Source organism: Heterodontus francisci, chromosome 1 (assembly GCF_036365525.1).
Source record: "Heterodontus francisci isolate sHetFra1 chromosome 1, sHetFra1.hap1, whole genome shotgun sequence".
NCBI lineage: Eukaryota > Metazoa > Chordata > Chondrichthyes > Heterodontiformes > Heterodontidae > Heterodontus > Heterodontus francisci.
The window spans coordinates 156,606,395-156,633,230 of NC_090371.1; the positions used below are offsets into that span (position 1 = coordinate 156,606,395).

The window sequence follows — 26,836 nt, forward strand, 5'->3', positions numbered from 1 at the left end:
CGGATGAGTAAAGAAGCTAGGAGCTTACATTTCAGTGATGCTTTCTGGAAGTTTGCTCGATATCTCAGTGAGGCCCTTGCCACGACAATCCACAATACTGTTGCTGCATGTGCAGACCGCTGGACAAGACTTTGAATGGACACTGCATGACTGCGTTGTTAAACTCTGGTGACCTACAGGAACGAAGAGAAGAGTAATTACATCTATCAAAAACTAGAGTACTTATGAACTTCTCCCTTCTTAAAAGTGCGACACTTTATTAAATAATTCACATGCCAAGTGCAGTTGGCTGAATCATGTGAATGGATAACTTCAACGACATCCAAATAAGATTTAAATGACTGACTACTTTTTTAAATCGAATAAGTCCGATGAGGTAGGGCTACTATATCCCCATTGTTCAGTAATAACTTATGTAAAAAGTATTTGGGAACTTTAGACATGACCTACACTAACAAGTTCATCTACAAACATGGCCACATTTATAACATGTAGCTTTCATTTTATATTACTGATGGGAAGAAGAATAAAAGATTATAATCAGAACTCCAGAGCATCCAGCCAAACAGATGCAGTACATGCAACAACCCCAGTGGGACAGATTTACTTTTTCTCGTACATTACTTCATATTGATTCAGAACACCAAGGTTAAACGGATGCAGCAATTATTTACCTAGGTAAGCTCTCTATGAATACTATCTGGAACAGGATTCGTTATTCAAAACTTACAAATCCATTCAGCATAAAGCTCAATGTCAAGTCCTGGAAATGACAACCTTAGCAGCCACAGAATACAGCAACAAGAACTGTGCACAGATCTGATGGTGAACAAATGAATATTCAAGCTAACTTTTTAAAAAAACTCTGCTATACAGCTGTCAGGTAGAAATATTCCACCAAGAGACCAGCCACATTGCTTTTACATCTGGTCCTCCTCGGCTGAGTGCCTATGTCAGACGTTTGGCTGGGTATGTGTGAAATAACCGGAGCTACACCTGGGAAACTTATACCAAGTGGAAGATAATGAAAATACCTGGTACCACTGCAGGAGCTAAAAGCTGAGTTCAATTTATCTCAACTCCTACTCAAGAACATCTTTTGTTGCTATGCAATACAATATTTTTAAATGGCAGCAGTAATGCATGATATAAACACAATGGAATTATGAAGAAAATTCACTCTCTTGCTTATTGTAAATAATAACAGCAGCTCTAACTCCTTTGTTCAGATGATTAACAGAAAGCTTCATTCTCATGGTTTAGGACATGGACCTGAACCTCTCCATTGGATTATTTACATATAAATCACTGTACTGCATCCCTATTATTTACTCTTCTGTATTACAATGGATCAAAAATCCTAGGTCATATGATACCAATGATAAATGAGGAAAATAAACCCTATTATTTAGCACCTACTTTTCACATACAGGAGTTAAAAATAACTCTAGGGGATTGCTCAAAAATGCTTTGCTTCAGGACAGAACTCTGGAGATCAGATAGCAATTCCCATCCGATAGCAATTCTATCAACATCTAACAAAGTGTAGAATAACAAAAACAGAAGTAAACTTGCCTTTGTCCTCTTCTGGAAAGCAGGGGAAAAAAATGATAAAAACACAATGAGATAATACTTAATCCTTCCAACAAACCACTGGTGATTAGCAAAGGTTGTAAACCATTAAAGTTAGAGGCTTTCTCGGATGTTTAGAGCTCGACAGCGGAATTTAAAAGAAATATAAAAAAGCATCTTTAGGCTTAATCAAAATAGAGGAAAAGATGTCTAATACCCAAGGCAGTCACTTGCAGGAGTGAGCAAGGTAGGAGCGATAATTCACATCCAGTTTCCTAATGAAGACAAAGTCTACATAAAACATACTCTCAAAGGAGCTGTAACATCACCAGGAACGTTAGGTGTTAATTTTTCCTCAATGGTAGTAAGATAGAAAGGAATGTAACTATAACTGAGACCCTCTTTCCCTTACGTCCCAATTCTCTGGAGACATAATTCATCCAAAGATCTAAGCAATAAAAAGCAACAAGCTTTTACTAACAGACTTCACACTGAGACATTGCTGCAACTGTCAGCCCAATATCTCTAATATTACTTTTCAAGAAAATATTTGTGAAGAAAAATGATTATAAACATGCGATAATGATTGCTATTAAAATATTCTGCAATATCTCAGCTCACTGCAGGTATTATGCCGTAAAAAATGGATTCATTGGTGAACCTGTTAGAACTATATATCCCACTATTATATTCATTTAATTTTCTGCTTTTCTAAGCAAAGTACAGTTTACTAAATAGCAATCAAGTGTTGGTAAGAATATGCATATATTACTAGACAATCCATTTTAAATAACTACATTTAGCAATTTCAGACTTTACACCGTATATTAAACAGTCAAAAATTTTTACACATGATTGAGCAGTTAAATAAACAGTCATAATCCTTTCACTATTTCTGTAGGTAATGTGCACCTCATGTCTGCACAGTGGACGCTTTACTTAAAAAAAAAAGACCAACTTTCTAATATTTTAGTCAATACGCACATGCGCTTTGATCAATCTTTTTTTAACAATACTTTCTTTTTCTCCACCTACCAGAGCAAATAAACTCCTTCTTTTGTACTTCTGCGACATTATGGCCCCTCAGGTGCCCAGGCCCCATGCACTGAGTGTAAAGCCCAACTCGAGGGCGCTGCCGCAGCCAATCAGCAAGCCACGCTAAATGGCAGTCGCAGTACAGGTTGTTTGAATGGAGTCGACTGGAATAAAAAAGTGAGGAATAAAGTTAAAACATTTAAATGAACAAAGGAGAGTGAGCAACACAATTTCAGAGATTCATGGTTGGTGTAATAAGGAAAGCAAATGAGGAATCAATCCTTTAATCTCATCTGTAAATTTAAGGCTCCCTGACAGGACCCTTTCCAATCCTTCCACCCTTTTTTCCAAGCAGCATTTTTGTGACAGCAGCCTTTTAGTCAGAGATTAATTAATTAATAAAAGTTGGCTCAGTTGTCACAAAATCAATTCAAAGCACCCCTCCTCCCCCTGCTCTCCCCCCACCCCCCACCTCCCCACCACTTTGACTGGATTAGGAGCTCAGCAAACACCTAAGAGCCAGAAACACAATTATAAAATGCAGAAGCTTAAGTCTAACCAAACGACAAGGAAAAGAAGTAAATTGCACCACAGTGGTAGCATACTGTCAGCAAGAAAAATAATGCTAATAGAAGCTTTGGCTCCCAATTAAAAATACCAATAAGTCTTGCCATTATTAGTCTCTGTAAAAACTGCCTCCAAAATCCTTTTAGTGGATGACATTCATTTTCTGCTGAACAAAGCAGAAAATAACTCAATATAAAACACTCCTTTCATATCAATTTTTTCTGATTTTCTCCTCTCTTGTTTAATCACAGAAAAGGGATTAACAGATTTCGGCCCCTCGGGACCTGTACTCAATGCAATCTCCGAAATTAAAAGACGCAAATGACAGTGAGCAGGGGAATTACGTGAGCTGCTTTTCCTAACAGGACCTTCACAAGAACATGGCTCCCATCCAACAGGCAAAAAGCACCTCGCCATTAATAAAATATCAGACAAATGTATCCTCTAAATTAGGCAAATTACTTCAGACTGGCTTTCATGTTCCTCAAAGTAAAATAAAGGATGACAAAAGCTATAAATCAAGCTGCTGTCTGAAATACTGCATTGACTGTGTAATGTCATTTCATCAGAACCTTTTAGTCAATGCATTCAATCTTAACAAAATATACCCTAATGGATATTGAAACTCAATGTCGTCCAGCATGCTAATTTTCCATTCAGGAGATTACTGGACAGACAGCTACTTTTAATTAAATACTGTACTTTGGAATATGGCAATTCCAGTGTAGGGGCCTCTCAAGGTAGTACTGTAACATGATGTGTTTTATAAAATTAAAACGAGAAAAAAACCTAAGAAAACAAATATCTCTAGTTTTAGCATTTCATCTGCCACAAGCTCAAATTCACCCCTATCCAATGTCCTTACATCTATTATCATAAATATTTTTTGAGAAGCAGTTACATAGAAATTGAAACGCAAGGAAAGAGTTTCAATGTGTGCATTTTGATACAGGTTTGGAATCTTGTCATTATTTAACCATATTGCTTTATTTAGATATCACTAATTCAGACAACATTTCTTCCTTGAGTTCCAAGAGTATGACACAAATTATATTTCTTAGAAGTACCACTTTTCCTTTTAACTTACAAGGTTCTAAGCCTGGGCATGTGGTTGAAGCTTGCCACTGAGAGTCGAGAGATGTTGTTATTGTTAAGGGTACTGTGAAGGAAAAAAAAACAAATTTTACAAGATTATCGAACACTCACATTTGATTATTCATTTTAATTGCTTTATACTGTTGATTTAGCTGTGAGTCTCTGACTAATGATGTGAGGGAATAAGTGTATTCTCTTCCTATGGGAAGTTCAAAGAACTACAAACAGACCACTTTTTCTGTGAGAAGTCCGAGTATTTGATGTAATATCATTATTCACAACTGTATGCTTCATAACAGAATGGAAATGTGAGCTTTGAAAAGGAGGAAGAGGGTAGCTACTGACACTGACTGCCCTTGTGTATTGCGCTATACCTCACTTTAAAATGCTGATAGTAGCTTTTTTCTTTCAATCAATGCTTCCTTACTTGGCTTAACAGTGTAATATAGTGTGGGTCAGATTGAAATGTGGGGTATATAACTTTCTCCATTTCTTTTTCCATTGACTATAGTCATGTCTAGAAAAGGCACAAAAAGTACTTGATAAAACAGTACAAATCTGCTATTTTTCCTAAATGTAATTTTCAATGATGCCTGCTATGTGGGCCCTTGTGAGAAATGCAGTTACAATTAACATAAAGTATCACCCTTCATTGTGGGGTTTAGACGGTGGTTTATTCATTGTTGCAAGTACGTAGAGAATGAGCAACCCTGGTGCTTTGTTTTGATAAGATAAATCCAGTATCTGCTCATTGCATCAACAGTATCTGTTCATAGCAAATGAAGGTGGCAAATCAGAACTTCAGTCACAGATCAGTAAACAACCCTTGAGCTGAAGGGGATTATTTCTAGTTTCTTTGGGAAGATGTACCTACGGTAAGAATTGGACTTGAAAGGTCGAAAAAATCAACCTCCCTCTCCTTGCCTTTTCCATTCCTCTAAGCTATACCAACTGCTATCCTCTCCCGCTGACAATCTTAGCAGAACCTCAATCATTTACAGAAAGTACTTTCACAGAATGCTTGCAATTATTACAAAACCAAGGTGGAATATGATTGACGAAAGACATATAAAGGGAAAAGAAAGATTCATTTTTTCAAGCACTGAAATTTACAGTTCTTCACCATATTACCTAGATGGACAGTGTTCTTCAAGGACTGTACAGAGTTTTATAGTTATTTTGCTAATGCAAAAGATTGAAAACTGATGCTATTTTCTTTGAATGGTTGTCATGGAAATCAACAGTTTCCAGAAAGGTGTCTTAACTGCCATTTAAAAAGACAGTAAGCCCAATTGCAATAAGTACAGACTGTAAGCACATTTGAATGTTACTTCTAAAACATTAAAACTGTGTATACTACATTAGAACCTGCCTGTTGAAAAGAAAACCTAGTCTTTCAACAATCACAGTGAATGCAAAGCACCCCTTCTCCCAGCAGAAGAAGCAGACATTTTAACTACATGCCGTAAATCAGCTGCTTGAAAACCAAGTGGGCTAGGGTTAGTTAATATGTGCAATTTCCTGAAAGGCTCTTTCTTGTCTACAGCAAAAGGTTTAGCATTAATTGACGCGATCTTTAACAGCTACTGAAACCAAGTGATGGTTTCAGTCTTTCCAAACAAACTGAGCTGAGGATCAAGTAAGTTGATCAAAAGAACCAAACAGTTACTCAGGGTGTAACCCTTTGATCAAGTGGAGGGGCCAGCTTTTGTTTAGAACATCTAGTGATCTAAATATTTGTGAAAAGGGGAACTTATTCTTGGCATCCTCACATATCTACAAATATCCAAAGAATGTACAGCATAAAGTCCCAAGGCCAAACATGTCAAGAATGTGCTAAGTGCTTCAAATTCTCCTAGGCTTTGCCTTTCTCTTGACCAGACTCCACTACTACATTAAAAGGTCAATTCTCTGTAGTTAAGTTCCTTTTGGTACCTCCTTAATAGCTTGTTGCAAACTATCTCTGGTTTTAGGCAGTGCTGCAATAACTTTATTTCATACTTATTTTAGAATTGCTATAGGACTGTTACTAAGTTTTCCATTACACCTATAGGTGATGGAAGCCTCTATGAGCAATGCAGATTGTCCTCTGTTCATATACTTAACTAAAAACATTTTTACTTGACCTGCTGTAGCTAACCTGCTATTTAATCTATGACAGTACCATCCTGTGTACACATTTACTCACAAGTACGTGGTCCATTGAGGATGAAATGAAAGAAAATGTATTTTACAGATCCTAACGTTTTGCAGAAGAACTGACTTAACATCCAGCGTGAATTGTTTACTAGCTCTCTGGTTAACACATGACTCTCTCTTTTGCTGCAAGGAGTGCAACCTTCAGATAAACTAATACATGTATAATCCCCAAGCAAAGGGCTGCCCTTTAGAGACAAATGAAAGCAGTACTCACAGCACTTCCAGGTCACGCAGAGCCCTGAATGCTCCATCCTCAATGCAGCTGATCTGGTTGTAATCCAGTTGCCTGTTAAATAGATTAGGAGGATAAACTTAGAGAAGCAGAATATTAGCAGTGTTATGTACCACAAAGCCTCCCTTAAGGCTTTTCTGTAACTAGGCCTGTTGCATGAAATGCTCTTACAGGTGCTCCATATTTATCTCTATCTATCTCTTTCTCTCGCACACTCACACAAATACACCAATACGCACACTCATATCCTCCCGCTCTTAAAATACTTTGGCCTTTGATATTTATTCTTCTCTCTGCACTAACCAAGTGAAAATGTTTGTCTTTCCTCAGACTACGTGCAAGCAACCGCAGCTCAGGAAAGCTCCAGTAAATAATAACTGCACCTTATATTAAATGCCGACGGAATACAATTTCATTACATCAAGAAAAGCTATCCATTAAAAGCTTTCAGCATCATCCCACTGAAACAATTTCATTAAAGGAAAAGGCCTGTAAATCACTTAACGTCACACTGTTCCCCTCGGTGACCTAACAGAATCCATTTATCAGAAGAACCCGGCTGCATGCTAATTCCACCAACCTCAGCAAACACCACTGACTTCTCTTATTCAAAGCGCATGTTGGGTTCAGTCTCTAGAACGACTAGACAGTAACGAAAGTCAACAAAGAAAGAAGATAAAATGCAATTTTCTCTGCAGTTAAATCCATGATCAAATACAGAATGGAAGAAAAAGCAACCCTTTCAAGATATTTTTAACAAATTATCTTCGGAAAGGAAAATTTGGATAACATCCTTCTCGTAAATGAAAGTGATGCTAGATATCAATCTCTGACGCTCCAAATAGCAAGTGTTTCCATATTCTGTTGGTTGTGTGCGTAACTCTTTGAGGACACCAGCAGTAATGAAGCAGTTTCTAGAAAAAGAGTAAATTCTGAATTTTCTGCTTTCTTGAAACAACTAGAGTGAAGTGACAAAGTCCAGGTACTTCAAGTGTTTTGGAAGATTTGCTTTTCTTTCCTGAATATATAAGTTAACACAAATAAACACACAAAAAAAGAAGGAAGTATGATCCCTCCCCCAAATAAAATTGTCCTACAGTTGTCAAAGATCATAACGTCTGGTGACTTTATGTTGAATCCATAATAAGGGATTGAGTTTCTGAATCCGAAGGGAATTGATAGATGTAGGCTTGGAATGGGGCATGGTAGGAAATGAAAACTGGTTGGCGAAGACCTAAGGAGAAGACATAAATGGTATGGAAAGCTGGATGGACTGAAAAGTTCTTTTCTTTCACATTGTGTCTTGCAGGCTAGAAATTCCTGAAACAAGTGACAGAATTCTCTTCAGTTTTCACAAAAATGAACTTTTCTGTGTTTTTTTGGCAATTTATCCATGTTTTCTTCTCAAGGGTGTGATTTGTAATAGGGTGTTATTGCACAAGCATCGGCACACTTTGGTTACTTCCACAGAATCACAGAATTGTTACAGCACAGAAGGAGGCCATTCGGCCCATCGTGTCTGCACCAGCTCTCCGAGTGAGCAATTCGCTTAGCGCCATTCCCCCACCTTCTCCCTCTAACCCTGCACATTCTTCCTTTTCAGGTAACTATCTAATCCCTTTTGAATGCCTCGATTGAATCTGCCTGCACCAGAGTCTCTGGCAGTGCATTTCATGAACAACTATTCTTCATGATTTAGCCTGCATAGGTATCAGCCAGATAAATATGGGAGGGTTATCACAACTAAGCCCATTCTTGTCCTCACCCAATGCTACAACTTTACAGGCTTTCACTGAATTGCTGAATAGCTGTCAGGCACTGCCAACTTCTGTTACCAATTTCAGAAGATGACTTCACAGGGTTCAGTGAGAGTCAACTATTCTCATTCATAATAAATCCAATCTAGCAACACTGCACAAATTGCTCTTGCAATCCAAACAAAGAAGGGACTTTGCTAATTGATAGCTTAGGTGTGAAATTCAACTCTGGCAATAGAGCAAGATGCTGGATCCTGAGATGGCAGGTGGTTTACACCCTGCCCAAAGCAAATCATCCCTGACCAGCGTTCTGAATCATATAGTTCCCATTTTTAAAGCTATTCTATCTCACGCATAGTTCTCTCTGCAGCTAGTGGTTGGTGAGGTAGTGTAACAAGAGTGTAAAGACACAGTTATGTGAGTGCCATTGCACAGATAGCAAAAACATAGAAACATAGAAGGAACAGGAGTAAGCCATTCAACTCCTCGAGACTTTTTGTTATTTTATTACATCGTGGCTGATCTGTTCATTGAGCCACCTATGTTCCTTAGCCCTTGGTGCCCTTTATAACAAAGATCTATCGATCTCAGTCTTGAAAATTTCAACTGATGTAGCATCCAGATTTTCGCTACACTTTGCGTAAAAAAAACTTCCTGATTTCACTCAAATAGCTTAGCTCTAGTTTTAAGATTATGCTTCCTTGCTCCCTTTATCTGTTTATTGTTTTAAACACCCTGATTATATCACACCATAACCTAATGCAAGGGAATACAAGCCAAGATTATGTAACTTGTCCACATAATTTATTCTTTTAAGCCCTGGTATTATTCCTGTGAGTCTGCACTGCAACCTCCAAGATCAGTACATCTTTCCTGACATGGCCAAGACTACAGTGTTTTTGCTGAATTTTGCTTTTAGGTCATTTAAATGGAGGTATTCCCCTTGAAATGAGCATTCTGAGCTACTCAGCAAAGTTTGTTGATGAGCAAATTGCTACTTCAGAGAATTGAATGACTGGAGCTTTGAGATGCAGCTATTTATCTACATCCAGTATAAGTAAGCACGGACTCACAATTGAATCTGTTTGTTTCTTCATGGCTCTTTTTTCTTTCCGTCTATAGCGAGGATGCCCAAAAAAGGACATCCGTTGTGATGAAAGGTCACAGACCTGAAACGTTGGGCTGGATTTAATTCTCCCTCAGCTGTCGGGGTCTGTGGTGGGGGGTTGGGGCGGGGGGGGGGGAGCCTGAAGATGTCTCCGGGCCACCACGCACCCCGACGCCAGGAGGGCCCAGCCCGATATTACCGGTGGCGGCGAGGCCTCGTGGCACCCTCCCCACCTCCCCCCCACCCCACACCGGCAGGTCGGTGGCGGGACCCCCATTTTCATATTTAAATATATTAAAATTAATTAATTAATTAATTAATCATACTTACATCGCCGTCTAAGTTCCCACTCTGATCTTTGACCCGGTGGTCGGCACTCCCGCGCCTTCGTATCCCCGTCCGGGGAAATGAGGAGCCACACTGGTGGGGAGGGGGGAGGCGGTAAGTTTCTCAGTGCGGGATGGGGGGCAATGGGGTCAAAGGAGCATCATTGGTGTAGGGGATGGCAGGAAGAGTTGGAGGTTAAAGTTTATGCAGTTTGGGGGGGGGGGGTGAGGTAGGTCAGGTTGAAAAGGAGAGTGTTTTGGGAGTGGGTGGAATAGCGAAAGTTAATAATTTTATGGTTATTGCGGGGGTGGGAGAGGGGCAAAATAAATGTCTTTTTTTAATTCACTTTATCTTTAAGTATTTAAATCTGCCTGTAGGGCTGACGCCCTTGCCGGGGACGAACCCCTCCATGTGATCGGGCGGGGGGAAGGGGCGCCCCAACCCAGCCATTCAAGTGAGCCGCCGCACAGAAGATTGCAGCGGCTCCACGACATGCGACTGGCGTGGGCAGACCGCCGGTTTTGTCTCACAGAAGATACTGCCCGTTAACTCTGTTTCTATTTCCACAGATGCTGCCAGACTTGCTGAGTATTTCTAACAATTTCTGTTTTTATTCCAAAAGGGGGCAATGTTCTAGATCAGATAGGGGCAGATTTTGATCTTTACCCATTTGGAAAGGAAAATCTCGCGAGTAGACTTGCATTCCTCTTGCAGATCTGGTCAGATTTTCTTTCCATTAATTTCAATGAAAGAATTAAAGTGGGGGAGTGGGAGATTGAGAAAAAGAGTGGGCGAGATGGTGTTGGCAACAACGAAGTCCCGATGTCAGGATGCAAAGTGGATGGTATGGTCACGCAGATAGCAGGTGGGCGGGGGGAGAGGACGGAAGTGAAACAACAATATTGTTGGGGCCATCCAATTAATAGCTGGCAGGCATGGGAGAAGGCCAGTTAGACAGCGCAAGCGGGTGATGTATTGGGGCATGTCAGGCAGGCGCCATGTTTAAAAAGCAACCAGCAATCTATTGAAAGGCAGGAGCACAGGAGGACATTGAGAGGGAGGCCTGACAACAGGTGTGTTTGGGTGATGGGAGCAGCCAGAGCAAGGGTGATGCCCAGGTTTTCTGATGCCTCCCTGGATGTGCTCCTCCAGGTGACAAGGGCATGGAGGGAAGTCCTTTTCCCTCGGGACAGGGGAGGAGGTTGGCTAGGCAGACGAACAGGGCATGGCTGGACATTGCAGAGGAGATGATTAGCTGAGGGGTGATCTCACGTACATGGCTGCGGTGCGGAAGAGGATCAATGACCTGATGCGGTCTGGCAATGTGAGTGCAGCGCAAGCTTGCAGTCTTAGATGTTATAAAAGATAAATATGAAATTGGACAAGGGGGTGCCCACCCAGTCAGCGGCAATGTCCAGGCAGCCACAATGGCTGACATGCATGTTAGCCTCTCTGTAGAGGACACTGGTCAGCTAGAGTTGACCCTTGCACTGCTAGTACTGAACGACCACATGCAGCAGGCCTCCCTGTAGTACTATGATGGACAGTGAGGCTGCCACCAACATAGGTGTGGTACGTATCTATGATGGGTGAGTGATAATGTTAATTTCTGTGCTTGCAGGAGAAGAGAGTTCACAATGCAAGTGAGAGAAGGAGAACTGGAGGCGGTGTGCTCCTGACACCAATGGAAGAGCAGGCCATGGAACTAGGAGGCATGAAGGCAGAGCAGCCTGTTGCTGATGCTGAGGCAGGTGTGGAGCCACCAGACAGTGAGTGCCCTAATGGATGAGGACAATACACCCACTGGCGAGCAATAAGTCTAGCACTCATGTGACCATCACTGATCACATTGAGCTCCAGAGGATGAGTACTCAGAAGGATGTACTGTAACACATGATGCCCTCTCATCACTCTTCTTTCTCTTGCAGGACAAGTGGAAGAACAGGCAGTTGCTGAGCCTGTGGGACAGCTTTGCACCTCTAAGAAAGAGGAGACCTGAGACGATGCAGTGTCACAACATTCCTCCGCACCCTACAACATCACAGATACTTTCACGTCAGTGGGCAATCATGTGCATATAACAACTGTGACACACTCTGGTGAGCACAGTACAGACACACCCGAGCAGCTGACAGAGGCACTGACAGCTGCGGTCATTCACACTTGGAGGATGTGGGCGGGCATAATGATGCTCAGCTTCAGGCTGATGACATACCTCTACAGTCAACGACAAGGCAGCAGATGCTGGAGGTGCAGCATGAGGTGTATGAACATCTGGCAGAGCTTCCAGAGACTTTGGGCACCAATGCACAAATGATAGAGGAGTCCATCCAGGCCATAAGTGCAGCTATGTCTCTGGTGTATGTGCGAATGGCATCCTGCATTAAGACAGTGGCGACCGTCATGGAAACCAACATCCAGCATCCCACACAGTGGATGCCGGAGATGTGTGCAGAACTGCATGCCATCGGCACCTCCGTTTTGTGCAATGGCTGGAGGAGAGTGGTACAAGAAACCTGGAGTCATCGACAGGTGCTCCTGCTCCTCAGGTGAGCAGGGAGGGACAAGTGTGCCCTGAAAGGGTAGAGGAGCAGCTGCCTGAAGTACCAGGGGCTCCTCTCAAAGCACTCCTGACATGGATGGCGGGTCCTCATCCCCGCTGAGGGTAACACCAGTGCCTGATGAAACCACGAAGACAGAGGCATAGGTGCAGCAAGTCCCCCATATGCCAGGGCCCTCTAAGCCTCGGGCAACCAGAAGACGACTGCCAGGGCCATCTAAAGCCATGAAGCAGAAAAGTAAGCAGCCTGCCTCCACCTCAGCTGACAGTGCAGGGGGAGCACCATGTAGGAGCATCACGTAGGAGCGCCTGCAAGTGCACGAGAAAGTCCACCTATTTGCACCTGGGTTTCACGGGGTTATATTATGTAGTTTGATGGCACCTTGCCATTTATTTGTCTTTAATAAAGTCTGATATGCTGCACCACAAAAAGAATTCTTTACTCATTTATCCACCACTGGGCCATTAATAGTTTGATTGTTCTTGCAAAGAGTGTGATGGGAAGGACCAGACAGCATTAGGTCAATGCATTATCCATGAATTGGCTTGATGTCATGACGGGTCCAATGAAATAGTAAGGCATTCAAGGAAAGGGCAACAGGGCTGTAGAAGGTAGAAGATTTATTTGCTTAAATGGGCGTCTAAGGAAAGCTCAGGAGAAACGTGACTGTATTGGTGACTCACAAGCCTCCGTTGCGTGTATTTCATTGCGCTTTGCCTGGGGTCCCACAGGTGCATCACCATGGTCCATCTGGTCAGCAGGCCCCTCCAAATCTTCATCCTTAGGGGAGTCATCACATAGAATGTCCTCATTATCCAAAGCTTTTCCCTCTTTAGCGCCAGGTTGTGCAGAGCACACGGCCAGAATACATGAGAATCTTGATGGAACATATTGAAGGGCTTCACCAGATCTATAAAGGCATCTAAACCGGATTTTCAGAAGCCCAATGGCTTGCTCAATGGTCATTTGAGTTGTCACATGGCAGCTGTTGTATGTCTTCGCTACATCTGCACTGGGCTTCCGCACAGGTGTAAGGAGCCATGTCTTCAGTGGGTAGCCCTTATCACCCAGTATCCATCCTTGAAGGTGCATGGGGAGACTGAAAAGCTTGTACACCTGCAAACCATTTGCACATTCAGCAAGTGGAAGCCCTTCCGATTGGTCTGTGATGGCCACATGCGTGAAGTCAATCACACCCTGCACCTGGGGAATCCAGCGATGGCTGCAAATCCTACAGCCCTCTCTGGCTGACTGGCCAGATTGGTGAAAAAGAGCACATATTGGCCGGCCCTCTTCAACATGGCATTTGTGACCATCTTAATGCAGCGATGAACCGCAGACTGGGAAATCCCACTGATGTCTCCAGAGGATCCCTGGGATGATCAGGAGGCATAAAGCTTCAGTGCCACTATGACCTTCACCACCACAGGCAATAGTGCCCACCTCTTCCCATTGGGCTCAGCTCCTCCTCCATCAAGGTGCACAGTTCATTGACCGCTTCCCTGGAGAGGCGCAGTCTTTGATGACACTGCTGCTTTGACATTTGCAGGAAGCAGAGCCTTTGACAGTAAACCTTCTCTGGAGAACAGCATCCCCTCTGCATCCTCCTCGTCCATGCCTCCTTCCAGACTCATAATCCTAGTGCATCACTGGATACTACAGCCCTGCTCCCAGTGGGTGCAGCTCTCTCCCTTTCTGATTCTCCTCCTCACTGGAGGTCTCGAAACTAAATGAGACTCAATGTAAATTGCTGCACTCACTTTGCAAAGCCTCTCACTTCCCTTTCTCTGTAAACATATGTTGCAAGCCAGAGAGGACACTCAATCTGAATGCCTCCAATGTGCTCGCCAATTTTGGCCAGGCTCCAGATTGCCAATGCAGCAGTTTATTCTCTCTCACCCTCCCTACACTGCCATGCTACTTCTCACAATGGCTGCCAACTGGAGCCAAAACTGACCTTCTGCTGAGCTTCCGTCTCCTTACATAGATGGTGAGGCTCTGAAGCTCTGTTGTTCTTGTGTGCCCCTCACAAAATTGTGAATACCTTGTAAATTTGTCATTAATTGCCTGTTTAACAGGTTCAATTGCCTGCCTGCCACCTTAAAGCAAGGCCTCCACCCAGCAGCCTGGCTGTCTCCGGGAATATCCCCTATGAGTGTGTCACGCCAACTTGCTTTGTTGAATGATAATTTTCTTTAATCCACTTGACTGACACATGCTACACCCAAGTGGGGTGGGGTGGGTCTCTCTCTCTCTCCATTCCAGCTTGAAAGCTTCAAATCCTGCTTGTTGACTGACCATCTTTGCATACTCTGGCTACAATCAGAAACACCGTTAGAGGAAACCATCTGCATTGCTGTCTCCAAGAGACCCACTGAACCAGTCATCTAGCTCTGAAAACTAAAAGCCTCAGGACCATTGAATTCAGCTAGAAACCAACCAAATCACCAAACCCCACAGACCGTATACCGCTTTTTCTATGGATTCCAACTCAACCAATCTACCTTTCTCCACTCTGTAACCTATTTGTGTGTGTGTAAACCTCCAGTGTGTGTGCGAGTAAAGGTTGGTGCGTAGTTTATTATTTTTATTATTTCGGTTTAGGGACAATAAAGTTAACCTTATATAAAAGCAAAATACTGTAGATGCTAGAAATCTGAAATAAAAACAAAAAATGCTGGAAATACTCAGCAGGTCTGGCAGCATCTGTGAAGAGAGAAGCAGAGTTAACGCTTCAGGTCAGTGACCCTTCATCAGAACTGACCACAGTTTTAGTCTATGTCTATTTATCTTCTTCTTCTTAGGCTGTCCCTCGGGAACGAGGATGACTTTCTTCCATTCTAGGGTTGTGGGTCCTTAGATGACTGAATAGTCCAATTCTGGATCTGCACACTCTGCTACAGGTGGGGCAGATGGAGTTTGATGAGGCGAGTGGATGGGATGCTGGAATTTCCAAATGCTCCTTCCGCTATTTGCACTTGGTCGCTGCCTGGCCATGTCGACATTGTTCAGAGTTCTGATGAACACCTACTGAATTGGTCAGCACATCCACTTTAAAAAAGAATTAAACCTGTTGTAGTCAAACAAGGAGAGGGAAAAGAAGGAAGCCCTTCGACCCCTCCTCACCTGACTGTAACCGGTGTAAAGACATTGGGCTTCTGTCCCGGCACTATTCAGTGGCATTTTGCCACCCGACACTGACACACCTCCCAGCCTATCTCCACTGCTGTGACAAAATTTCAGTGTATATGAAAAAGTGAGAGGGAGAGTGAAACAGTGAGCAAGAGAGAGACAAAGAGAAAATTGCCAGTAGTTTCCTGATGGATTCCAGCCATCTGCCTGTGAGGCAGTTCTGTGACACCTTCACTCCTGGGTTCCTTGGTGGCTTAGTCCCAATCACTTTGAAATACATTCTAATCAGCACTGGCCAACGACCAGAGTTATGTTTAGTTACACTGTCCCGTCGCTCTCTGTAGCATCCTTTAATATCTTGCTTCTCCACCAAGGCTAGAAGATGGTTATCTAATTTTAAAAAGCTTGATTTTTTTTTAAAGGCTATTTTATTAATCTTTCAGCCAGTAGCTTTTTTTTTATAGTTTATGTAATAAGATTTATCTATAACATTATTCTTTAACCTCAAGCTTAATTCAACAAAGCAATTTAAATTACTACAATGGCACAAACTGGATTCCTGACACAACACAAAAGAGAAATTGTTACTTGACAAATTGGAAATTCTCATATCATCAAATTTGCCTAATGTGGTCTGCGGATTAATTTGAAGAAAGGCGAATTGCATGTTGGTCTATATCGCATTTTCCTGTGCTGACACAGCTCCAGCCCCACTCTTAAGTCATTTCTGCTACCTAGGTACACAAGGCTGCAGCTCGAGGGGAAATATTTAGTACTGCATTTCTCAAATTAGTTAGTTAAAAAGGGTCTCCTCATTTGCAGATTATTTTTTATCTTTGTTTCATAGCATTTAATTATACTTTTCTTTACCGGTCTTATTTCAGCATCCCTCGTCAAGGTAACAATGAAGCATGCAGAGTGTTCACCCTTGAGCAAGAATGATTTATGGCTCATGGTGGAAAAGTGAAAACAGAAATGTTAGTATCACTATCCAAAAGGTGAGGGCGAGGAAGTTTTCTGACATTGATGTGCATTCTTTTAAAACTGTGCAGTTTAAAATAAATGTGGCCTAAGTATCACGTTCAAATCTATGTCCTGCTCTGGCTCAATATGACTTGCTTCGTTTCTAACTGCGAAGAGCAGCCCTCATTTTCTTTACTGAGATTCAATAACAACTGACAGAACCAATGGGGGTAAAAATATAAATGATATGAACAAATTGCCAAATGCAAAAATAAAGGATGTCCAGATTATAAGGTAACTGTGTTTAGCAATTGGTTTGTCAATCAAAACAAAGTGCTCTTGTTGAATTTTACAAACCAGATGGGATGAGACATGTAGGAGGTTAAGACCAGGTGCTGACAACGTAGTAGGCTTCATGGGGCCTGAAAAACTTTAAACATGAACTTGCCAGTAAGGTGGTGCTGAAAGAGACATATTTGTTTAGTCGAAAGGGAAAATGTTTCTGTGACAACAATGTCATACCCTTTCTACTGGTTCATTCATCTAAGACTCTAACAGAATGCTATCAAAAAATCTCCAGGGCAAACATGGAAGCAAGTTATTGACAATAAAGAGATTTTTCATCCTCTTTCAATGATCCGCACGCAGACAAGGGGATGAGCTGGGAACCCCAATGCCTTAGGCTACATAAATCTTTAACAAGGAAGAATCGTTGCATTCTCCACAGCAGGGGAAATATGCCAAGAAAATACAAAAGGCTTGAGGAAGAGTGAATTAACTAAAGTCATTCCTTAAGGTATTGTAGCTCATCCATCTACTCTTGTCATATCCAACAACTATACTTTCAATAAAGTGGCAGTTTCATCATTGATTAAAACACAAAACTAAGCACAAGGGATATATGTACTGAGAGTGAAATAAGTGTCTGAAAAGCATCACCACAGTGGGAAACCCAATACTAGCCAAAGGCTGTTTTTGAATAAGCAGGAGGACATCAGCAAGTCTAAATCCATACTACCATCATTCTCTTTGTTGCAAAGGAATTTTCCACTAGCTCTCAGCTACTGGCTAAAGCAAGTTTTCCAAATTAACCTTTCCAAATTTCTCACCCTATTTAGCACCATAGATTTTCACTGCTGTGTCTTGGGGAAGGGAGGAACAAGGAATTATTGTTCCTGAAGGTTGCAGCTAGCTTTTTTATGTGCTGGAAATTGCTGCAAACAACCAATGTTACACTTTAGCACCAGCACTGACACATGAATGGAGGAAGGATGAAGCGCTCATTGACATCATACTTATGCACACAAACATTATCATTGATTTGGAAGCATTCAAGATTCTGTGAGGAAAATATATGATTGCAATTGAGGGCCTGGATATTAACGGGCAGGCAACATAGTCAAGGAGCAAAGTTTCAGACAGAAAACCCAGATGTTCAGGTCTCCCTGAGTGCTGCCTCTTTTGGCCTAGGGGATGGAGAGGGATGGGGGGTGGTTGTCAGATCCCGGGGGAATGGCTCTGATCCCAATCTGACCCCCAGGCCTTTGTATGATGGGGGTTTGATAGCTTGGGGGATCGAGGGATGGAACACCTCCTCGCCCACACGCAGTGCTGTAAAGGCACTTACCTACTCCCAAAAGCTGTCCTTACCACCTTTCAGCTGCCGGGTTTCCCCGAGGTCAGAAAAACCCAATCCCCCACAGTAAAACCTACAAAGCAGGTTAAATCAGAGGCTGGCGGCCTCATCAGTACATTCAAAATGCCAATCTGCCTTCTGGGAGCGAGTTGGCTGCCAGCCCCTTGTCCCATCTCCACAAAACCAAGAGGTGGAAGGTTGGAGCCAGCTTCCCGACATGCCCAGAAGTTTTCTTGATTTAACCCACACCCACACCCAATCCCATATGCTATTTAGTCCAAAAGGAGATGAAAATGCTGGCCCTGAAAAATCAGCCATTTGTTTGACGTATCAGTAGCTAGAAAATAGCTGACGCTGCAGATGTACCCTCTGCTAGCCTGCAAGGAGGCAGGGCCATAACAGAAAATGGCCCTGATTGTGATTGGAAGTCTAGACCCTATACAGCTGATGGCACTGTCTCCATAGAGACCTAGAGCCTGCAGAACAGTTTCAGTTGGTCATTATGGGATTGGAGTGCCAGGGTCTACAAATGTGGTTGCCGAAATAATGATGGCTGTGAGCCATCCAGCTCTGGTGTCAGCTGATGTTCTTTATTATCAAGCATGAAGACCTGTGATAAGTGCTTCAAAAACCAACCTTATATTTGAGGGAAAATGTCTACCTGAAAATGGGCAGTGTTCTTTAGAACATTACAGTGCAGTACAGGCCCTTCGGCCCTTTGAAAGCTGCTTGTTCACATACACATTGACACCCACTCCCAATGGGTAGATTTAACACAGGAAAGATGTAAAACTGGCTGGAACTTACAGCCAAAACATGAAAAACTGAGGGCAATGTCTTTCTTAACCAGAGATGATGCAGCTAGAACTAGGGGTGACTGCTTAAAAATAAGGGGTCATCCATTTAAGACAGAGATGAGGAGAATTTTTTTCTCTCAGAGGGTCGTGAGTCTTTGGAACTCTCTTCCTCAAAAGGTGGTGGAAGCAGAGTTTTTGAATATTTTAAAGGCAGAGGTAGATAGATTCTTGATAAGCAAGGAGTGAAAGGTTAACAGTTAACAGGCAGGAATGTGGAGTTGAGGTTACAATCAGATCAGCCATGATCTTGTTGAATGGTGGAGCAGGCTTGAGGGGCCGAGTGACCTACTCCTGCTTTTAATTCACATGTTCATATCCTCTTACTGAGCCAGAGGATCTGCTTTTTACAACAGGAGTGTTACACGGTGTTATGGACCATTTATCAGAGCCACTGAGTTACGTTGGTAAAATATGTGCATTTCCCATATTTATTGTCTGGAAATTATAGCAGTGTTTTAGGGATTAAATTGGAGATACAAGCACGGACGTGTGGGAATCAATTGTCTTAATGTGGGGACTTTTAACGCACCTGTGAAGAGTTTCAGGATGTTTTTACAATGTTAAAGGTGCTATATAAATGCACATTGTGGTTGACAGTGGGCAGGGATTCTATTGCCAGTCATGTTGGGAAGAGGGTGTTCATCAGCTTGAATGTGGAAATGGATTCACTTAGTCATCTCATTTACTGATAAACCAGCACAGTCACACTAGAGACTGTTCAGATACCTCACATTTGCGAAGAGATTTACAGTTTTCCCACCTGTTAACATACTAGTTTTCAAATTCAAAGGATTTGATGCATTGCTCCATGGCGAGTAGGAAGGGACTCAATGGGCCAAATGGCCTCCTTCTGTGCTGTAAATAACTCTATGACTCTAACTCTATGATCCATAATAAAGCTCTTGCACATTCTGCGTGAGTGCAAAGAGCATTCGCAGGCAACATGGGGAAGGATATTATTGGCCCCAGGTTTGCAGGCTGGGAGGCAGGAGGGGCCAGGAAAATAGCAGGGAGTCACATTAGGTCGGCTCCCCAATGCAGTCCCACTGCCGGGGAAGTTACCCGGTGATGGGACTGGACATGGATTGACTACCCGCTGAATGAAAGCGGGAAGCCAATTTAAGTAATTAAAGGCCCTATTATAAATGATTTTCCCAGGCTGCCAATATTTTGCCATCAGTGGAGCAGCTCCTCCCCCACATGTGGGGAGGCGGCGAGCTTCATGGGGGCACCTCCCTGCGGCTATCGAGAGGTACATTGGAGCGGGAGACTCCATGCCACACAGAGGGGGCCTCAAGCAGTGAAGGACACTCCCATGGACCCAATGAGCCATCCGGAGGGGCCTGCCTGCTTGACTCCTCTGATTTTTAATTTTTTACTTACCTGTCCAAGGGCACCTCAAAATGGAGGCGCCTCTTGATCTCTGACCCACCCCAGCAGCACTCACCTCCCCTAGTGGGGCTGCCAAGGCTTCAGCTCTGCTGGCCCTCCGATCAGGCCTGCAGCATCTACATCCCACCCGCCTCCCTTAATTGGACAGCAAGCCCAGAGATGGCCAATTAGGAGGCCGCATCCAGTAAAATCACCAAGCTGGTCTCACTATCAGCAAGTGCAGGCTTGGGACCCTCATTTGGTCCCAACGTCAGGATCCCAAAGCCCAAGGGAAAATTCATCCCTATGAAGCAGAAAAAGCACAATGCAAGTTATGAGTTGTGACCTGGAATGTTGATATGTCTGATTTTAGGGTCCCCATCTGGCCATTTATTACTGGCAAGACTGTTCCTACCAACTAGAAAAACCTTCACTTACATACAGGCAATGGAGGATATATGAATATAGGCTTTCAACCTTTATCGTGTGTGCCTAGTACTTCAAAACTATGCAACAATCAATCATCTCCAAAGTCACGACAGGCACCAAGTCAGAAAGATACTCACAAATTTTTGATGTCAACAGCTCCTCGGAAAGCCTTCCTTGGAATAGCATGAATATGGTTTTCGCTCAGGTCACTGTAGTAACATAACAAGGGAATTAAATTAGCATGTGACATGGTGGGAGTTCAGTTAGAAAAGAAAGCTCGCTCACATAGCATGGCTGCATTGGTTGCAATGCTTCTTCACTTTTTCCCTGACATTTCCATTTGCACCACATCATCGCCTGCATGTCCCTTTGCTCCTATCAAACATTCATACATTTCCTGAGTCACACTACAATGCATAATATTAATATGCACAAAAAGTAGATCAGACTGTCAAAAAAAAGATAAAGGCAAAGCAGTATTGAGCTTTGTTTCATTTTGCAAAATAAAAAGGAAGCATTCTGAATTTATCAAGTTTTTACTTTGGATCTTCGTGTTCCCCATTTATTCAGAAAAGTTCAGCACCTGTAATAAGCAAAGTGAAATGTAAAAGTCTGGTTGCTTATGTACTTTTGACATGATGAATGTGCAGAAGAGGATGGGACCTGTTTGCTCTGATTCAATTTTCAAGGCACTTTAAGTAATCTGTGAAATGCAATATGACTGCAGAAGCCCTGACAATAAATCGTACACCTTCAAATGAAATAAGACCTAGTCATTGTTATAATAGCTCAAGGTAAAAGGATTAACCCTTCCTGAATTGAAACGCAATTCTAGGTTTTACAACATCCTGCAGTTTGTTTTTTATTTGCAATGCTCCTGCAACGATGATGCATTCAATCAGAATTACTTTACTTAAAGTAGTGCTTGATAAATATCTTATCATGTTCGTCTTGTCAATGTGATAACACATTAGGCCCATCTTCTAAGTTTGCATCACTGGGGTGGGGTGGGGGTAAGCTCACCTGCCAGCTTCGCGCATTGGGAAATGTGGGCGCACCACAATAATTTTCCATCTATCCATTTTAATAGTGAATCATAGGTACGGTATCCAGCTCACTGCTAGAAGTTATCCAATACTTTGCCCAGGTGGCCTTTCTTCATGTGCGAGCATAGGTATGGAATGTTGGCAGGCCAAATCACTATGGGAACAATTACAATTGAAACTGATCCTGTCCTCACCTGACAAAAGCACAAACAGTTCTAGCAGAGGTGATCAAATAGCAGTCAGAGGCAGGATCCCTAGCTGGCTTGGCTTTCCTGCCTAACCCAGGGGTGCTCAGATTAATTGTAGCACACTTACTGCTGCCCTGACTGAGGTCAACTAACTGAACGCATGTCAGGAATTAAACCTGGCTCCTTCCTCTTTCGTCTGGCATTAACCCATTAAACGTCAGGTGGCAGTGCTAAGGAACAGCCTTAAACTTCAGAATTTTAGCACTTCCACTGTGAGGTTTCATGTAGCAGAAGGTAATACCTGATTTACAGCATTTCCAAATTTCCAGCCATTGGATTGTGCAATGTGAGTCAGGCACATGGACCTCTTGTTCCTGACAATCCAATCTGCACTACCGTTGAGCAAAACTCTGCATCAGATGTAGAGTGTGGCAACTTCAGGGCTTTGGCATAATTAAGGCTAATTCCAGACATGCTATAGTACTATAGAATAAATCATCCAAAATGTATTGGCATGGACCATATTCGATTAGCTGGTCAAAAGAGACCAACAATATATTTGCTAATACACTGTATGTTTATTTGTAGTATTTACTTGTAATCACCTAAATATGTCATTTTTACCACTGAGTTGTACAACAGGATGGCAAGAACTCGATGGCACTTCAAATTTTGCTGTTGTCAGCTAGCGATTCCTCAGTCATGTGAACCGCCAAGGGCTCTTGCAAAGAACTGACTCTGATATCTCGATAGCAACGAGTGCTGAGAGTGTGACTCCAATGTAGAGTGGAGCTTCCCTGTTGAAATTCAGACTCTTGAACCAGGGTTTTCACATTGTCCTCCTTAATGACGGACCTGGCGGAATGGCAACAGCCCAATCTCACCCTTGCTCAGCATGAATGCAGCTGTTATTCACCATGTGATGTGTTTTCTATTGGATTGACCTTTCAAACAATATCTCCTGACGGGTAACTCATGGGTATTTAGAAAGGGTAGTGTCTAGTTATTCTGACACCCTCCATTGTTTTCTTATTCAAGCAGAGAGGAATCCAGGAGAGTTTGGTCTCTGGCTCACTTTCAGAATGCTACATTACTGTATGCCAAACGAACGTCAAATAAAAAAATAAAGTGTCTTCTGTTCCATGCATATAATTTTCTATTCACAAAACAAACACTACTGTTATTATCTAATATCCTGAATGAATGCCATTTTGGTGCCAGTAAACATAACTGTTGTCTCATTGTTTACTGCAATAATGTACCTTTTCATTCAGTGGCCCACAAAAGCGCAAAATACAAATTAGTGTGTGACAGCTTTAGAGAAGTTAGAATAAGATACACTTACATTCTGAAAAGCAAATGATTGCCATTTCATACCAGAAAAAAAAAGTTAGCTAGTGCTAGTCCTGCCTTTCCTTTGAGTAAGCTCACTTCAATAAGACCCATGAAATGCAACATTATTTATTAAACTAGACAAAAAGAAAAACTGCAAAGGCTGGGAATCTGAAATACTGTGGAAAATGCATAGATCTTTTGTAAGAGGCCAAATTCACTTCTTGTATATAACCCTTTACCGCAATATCTTTTGGACACTGATCAATTTTGCTTGAAGCATTTTCTCTTTTTAGTTGCCTCATTAATTTGACAACAATGTGTCAATATGTTCACCATTCATTTAATCAAACTTACAATCAGGGTACCAAAAAGGGAAAAAGTCTGAAAGTCTGAAAAAGTATCTGAGCAAATATAACAATTAGATACCTAGAGGATTAGCAGGATATTATTCCTTCTGAATTGTTAGAACAATATTCATGTTACACACTTGAACATTTTTCAAATATGCCCCAAAATAAAACAGGACTATTTCAGCTTTGCATGCTGTGATTAAGCTGGGATTTATATCTGAAATACTTCAAAGGCCTTTCAGGATTGAAGTAAATAACAAGGAAGAAGAAAAACAAAATCTGATAGATGAAGTTCCAGCATTGTGCTCAATCTCTGTACTGTCCTCGCCTCTGCTTCCATACAAAATGGCGGGTTTATGTCATTTGCGTAACATCATCACACAGAGCAGATTTAGTACTGGGATTCAAGGTCAGCTCCTAAATGCAGGTGGCCACTAAGACTAAAATATGACACTCAATTGAACCCTCAATCAAATGCCTGAATATCTGATCTATTAATATGCATTTGTAAGGAGAACCTATGCAATTGCTGCAGTTGTTCACGGCCTTCTCTCTCAGAATGCCACATGCACATGTGCTTCATAATATTACCATGTAATGATGTATTAGAGCAGTTAATTATTTGAAATACAAAAAATTTATTCAAATAGGAACACCACTTCTGAATATACAAGTATTTGATAGAAGCCCCACTCCTAAAGGTCTGTGCTCAACCCCAGTTAACCCCTTTAAATTAACATTTTACTGAATTATTGGATTATAAGAAATCATTGTTAGTTTTGCCATTGTATTATAGCACGGTACTTTTTAATACTTTGGGGCCTCCCTAACACAGTCTTAAAGCACAGTAAAAAGAAAGGCATGCTTTCAGAAAAGAATATGAGCTGGAGAGGACACAATAAACAATGAGCTAGATCAGAGGATGTGGATTATTAGATAGTGTAACAGTGAAGGGCTAACACAATGTAATTTAAGAGGAGTGATCGAAATGTGCAGAGTTACCCTTGTGACTGTTTAACACGCTATCTTGAGTGGATGCAATAGAAAAGCAATCCCTGAAATTATAGACTTTCAAAAGGAATCTTATTGTAGTCTTGTCAGTTTAACCCTCTGGGAGGAGAGACTCTCTCAATGCTTATATCGTGTATCGACGGGAATGTATTGGTTACTAACACAGCTTCACTGTCCTTTGAACTTTGTCGCAATAAATCTTCCATAGATGGCACCCTGCCTGTAAATTTAATTACTGGTAATTTTATTTTCCTCCAAGGCAATGTCCCTGGACTCGGAACGGCACAACCATAAATCTCCACTACTATCGACTGCTTTCATAAATACCTTTAATGAGCTAAGCTCCTTGAGACAAATTGTAAAAGCAACTAGAACCGGACAATAAAAGCCCCAGAATGTGATGCACAGATAGTACAGTGGCAAAGGTGGTGCTTGCCAAATGCTTGACAATCTGTTCAAGAAAAGGTGCCAATTCAGAACAGGTGCTGCGCTGAAAGAAATCTTAACATAATACTCCCACTTTGACAAGGAAAGATAAATGAGATGGGATAAGGATATTTCTCCACAGTAACCTCCAAATTGCCTTTACTTTCCTTTCTTGACAAAGGCTTCTCAATGCAGTTTTCCAATCTGCTCTTCTTAATGTATTTCTCTATTGATTACTAAGAAAATGAGCATATATGCAAATGAGCTATATATTTAATCATGGCAGCAATGCAACATGTGAACAACTGGCTGGCCCAAAGCCCTTCATCCCAATGATAATTTGCCGTTTGGATGACTTGGCCTGAATTATAAAAGGGTCACCTAACTGCTGCAACCTAAGATTTGAGGAAGGCTGTCGTTTAATGAGTGGAGGGGATTCAAGGACGAACTAAAACTATGGTCCTTAAAAATGCAGCACTACAGCATGATCATTGCACAGCTAGCGTAACTGGTATCTATATTTTTAACATCACACACAAGTCATTGGATTCCACTTAACGCATTCCTACAAGATTAAATTAGAAATAGGAAATTTTTGGTGGTCTATATGCACATACATCTGTTTTGTGCAAGTGCAGTTCTAATGTTGCTTCATGCAATTGATTTTGGTGTCCTGGCCAATGGCTGGGGAAGGTCTGTCCAGATCACAAAAGCACTTTGCTGCCCTTTGCATGCTGAACATGCGTACTTTACCCACCGCAACCATAGGTTGCCACGAAAAACATCTTCACTGGCAATACATTTTCTGTTTGCGCTGCTATCATGAGCAGAGTTGGGGCTGGGAAACTCCATCACTTTTTATGTGGCATCATTTCCAGCAGTATCCCCACTTTATTTATATTGCCAGTTTCCCATTGACATGGAAGCTGCCATCAGCAGAAACATATCACTAGCAATGAATCCCATACGTGTAATCCTAGCATAATTTCATCTTGTTAAAATCCTGTTAAATTTGAACAGTGCTGAAAGATATCACTTACAATCACCAGTACATTGATGGTGTCATGGAATTCACGTGTGACAGCATACAAACAGTACCTTTTCGATTATCATACACCAACAGCCAACCAACAAATAACTTACTTATTGCACTCTGTGCTGCAGTTCATCTCACTCTTAATACTTGGCACCACTACAGTCAGCAACACCACAATGAAGTGTCACTGAATGTATGTTGAAAAGATAACTTTGTCCCACAATTAGAATTAAATGAAAACATTTCTAACTCCTTCTTTATGGGTTTATCAGCAACATCATCTGAGCTGCTCCTTTCACATGTAATCAGGCGACTGACCAATAACAAGAAGTCCAAGAAAATGTAATCTGTCAAATACAGGTTGCACATTATTGCTGCTTTGTCATTGAATCGCTGAAACAGCACTGTAAAAATGAATCCATATTAAAAATATATCGAAAATGTACTCATTTGTTCCCTCACTGGTGTAACAATTAGTCTTTCACATACTGGGGCACCTTATAGTTAGAGCCAAATACAAAGATAATTGTCCTCCATTTTCTCTGCAGATGCTAGCACCTTTTCAGTACCTTGTGGTTATTATTAAAGTATGAGCCTAAACAA

The 26,836-nt window shown here is 41.9% G+C and overlaps 1 protein-coding gene across 1 annotated transcript in view; it reads right to left on the reverse strand.

The window, feature by feature from the left end:
• Positions 1-26,836, reverse strand: part of slit2 (slit homolog 2 (Drosophila)) — a 503,804-nt gene that overhangs the window by 178,215 nt on the left and 298,753 nt on the right. Inside the window, exons 5-9 of the mRNA XM_068037597.1 lie at positions 20,979-21,050; positions 6,683-6,754; positions 4,262-4,333; positions 2,608-2,771; positions 29-173 (exon numbers count right to left, since the gene is read on the reverse strand). Of these exons, the coding sequence (XP_067893698.1) occupies positions 29-173; positions 2,608-2,771; positions 4,262-4,333; positions 6,683-6,754; positions 20,979-21,050 (525 nt within the window). The remainder of the gene's footprint in view (positions 1-28; positions 174-2,607; positions 2,772-4,261; positions 4,334-6,682; positions 6,755-20,978; positions 21,051-26,836) is intronic.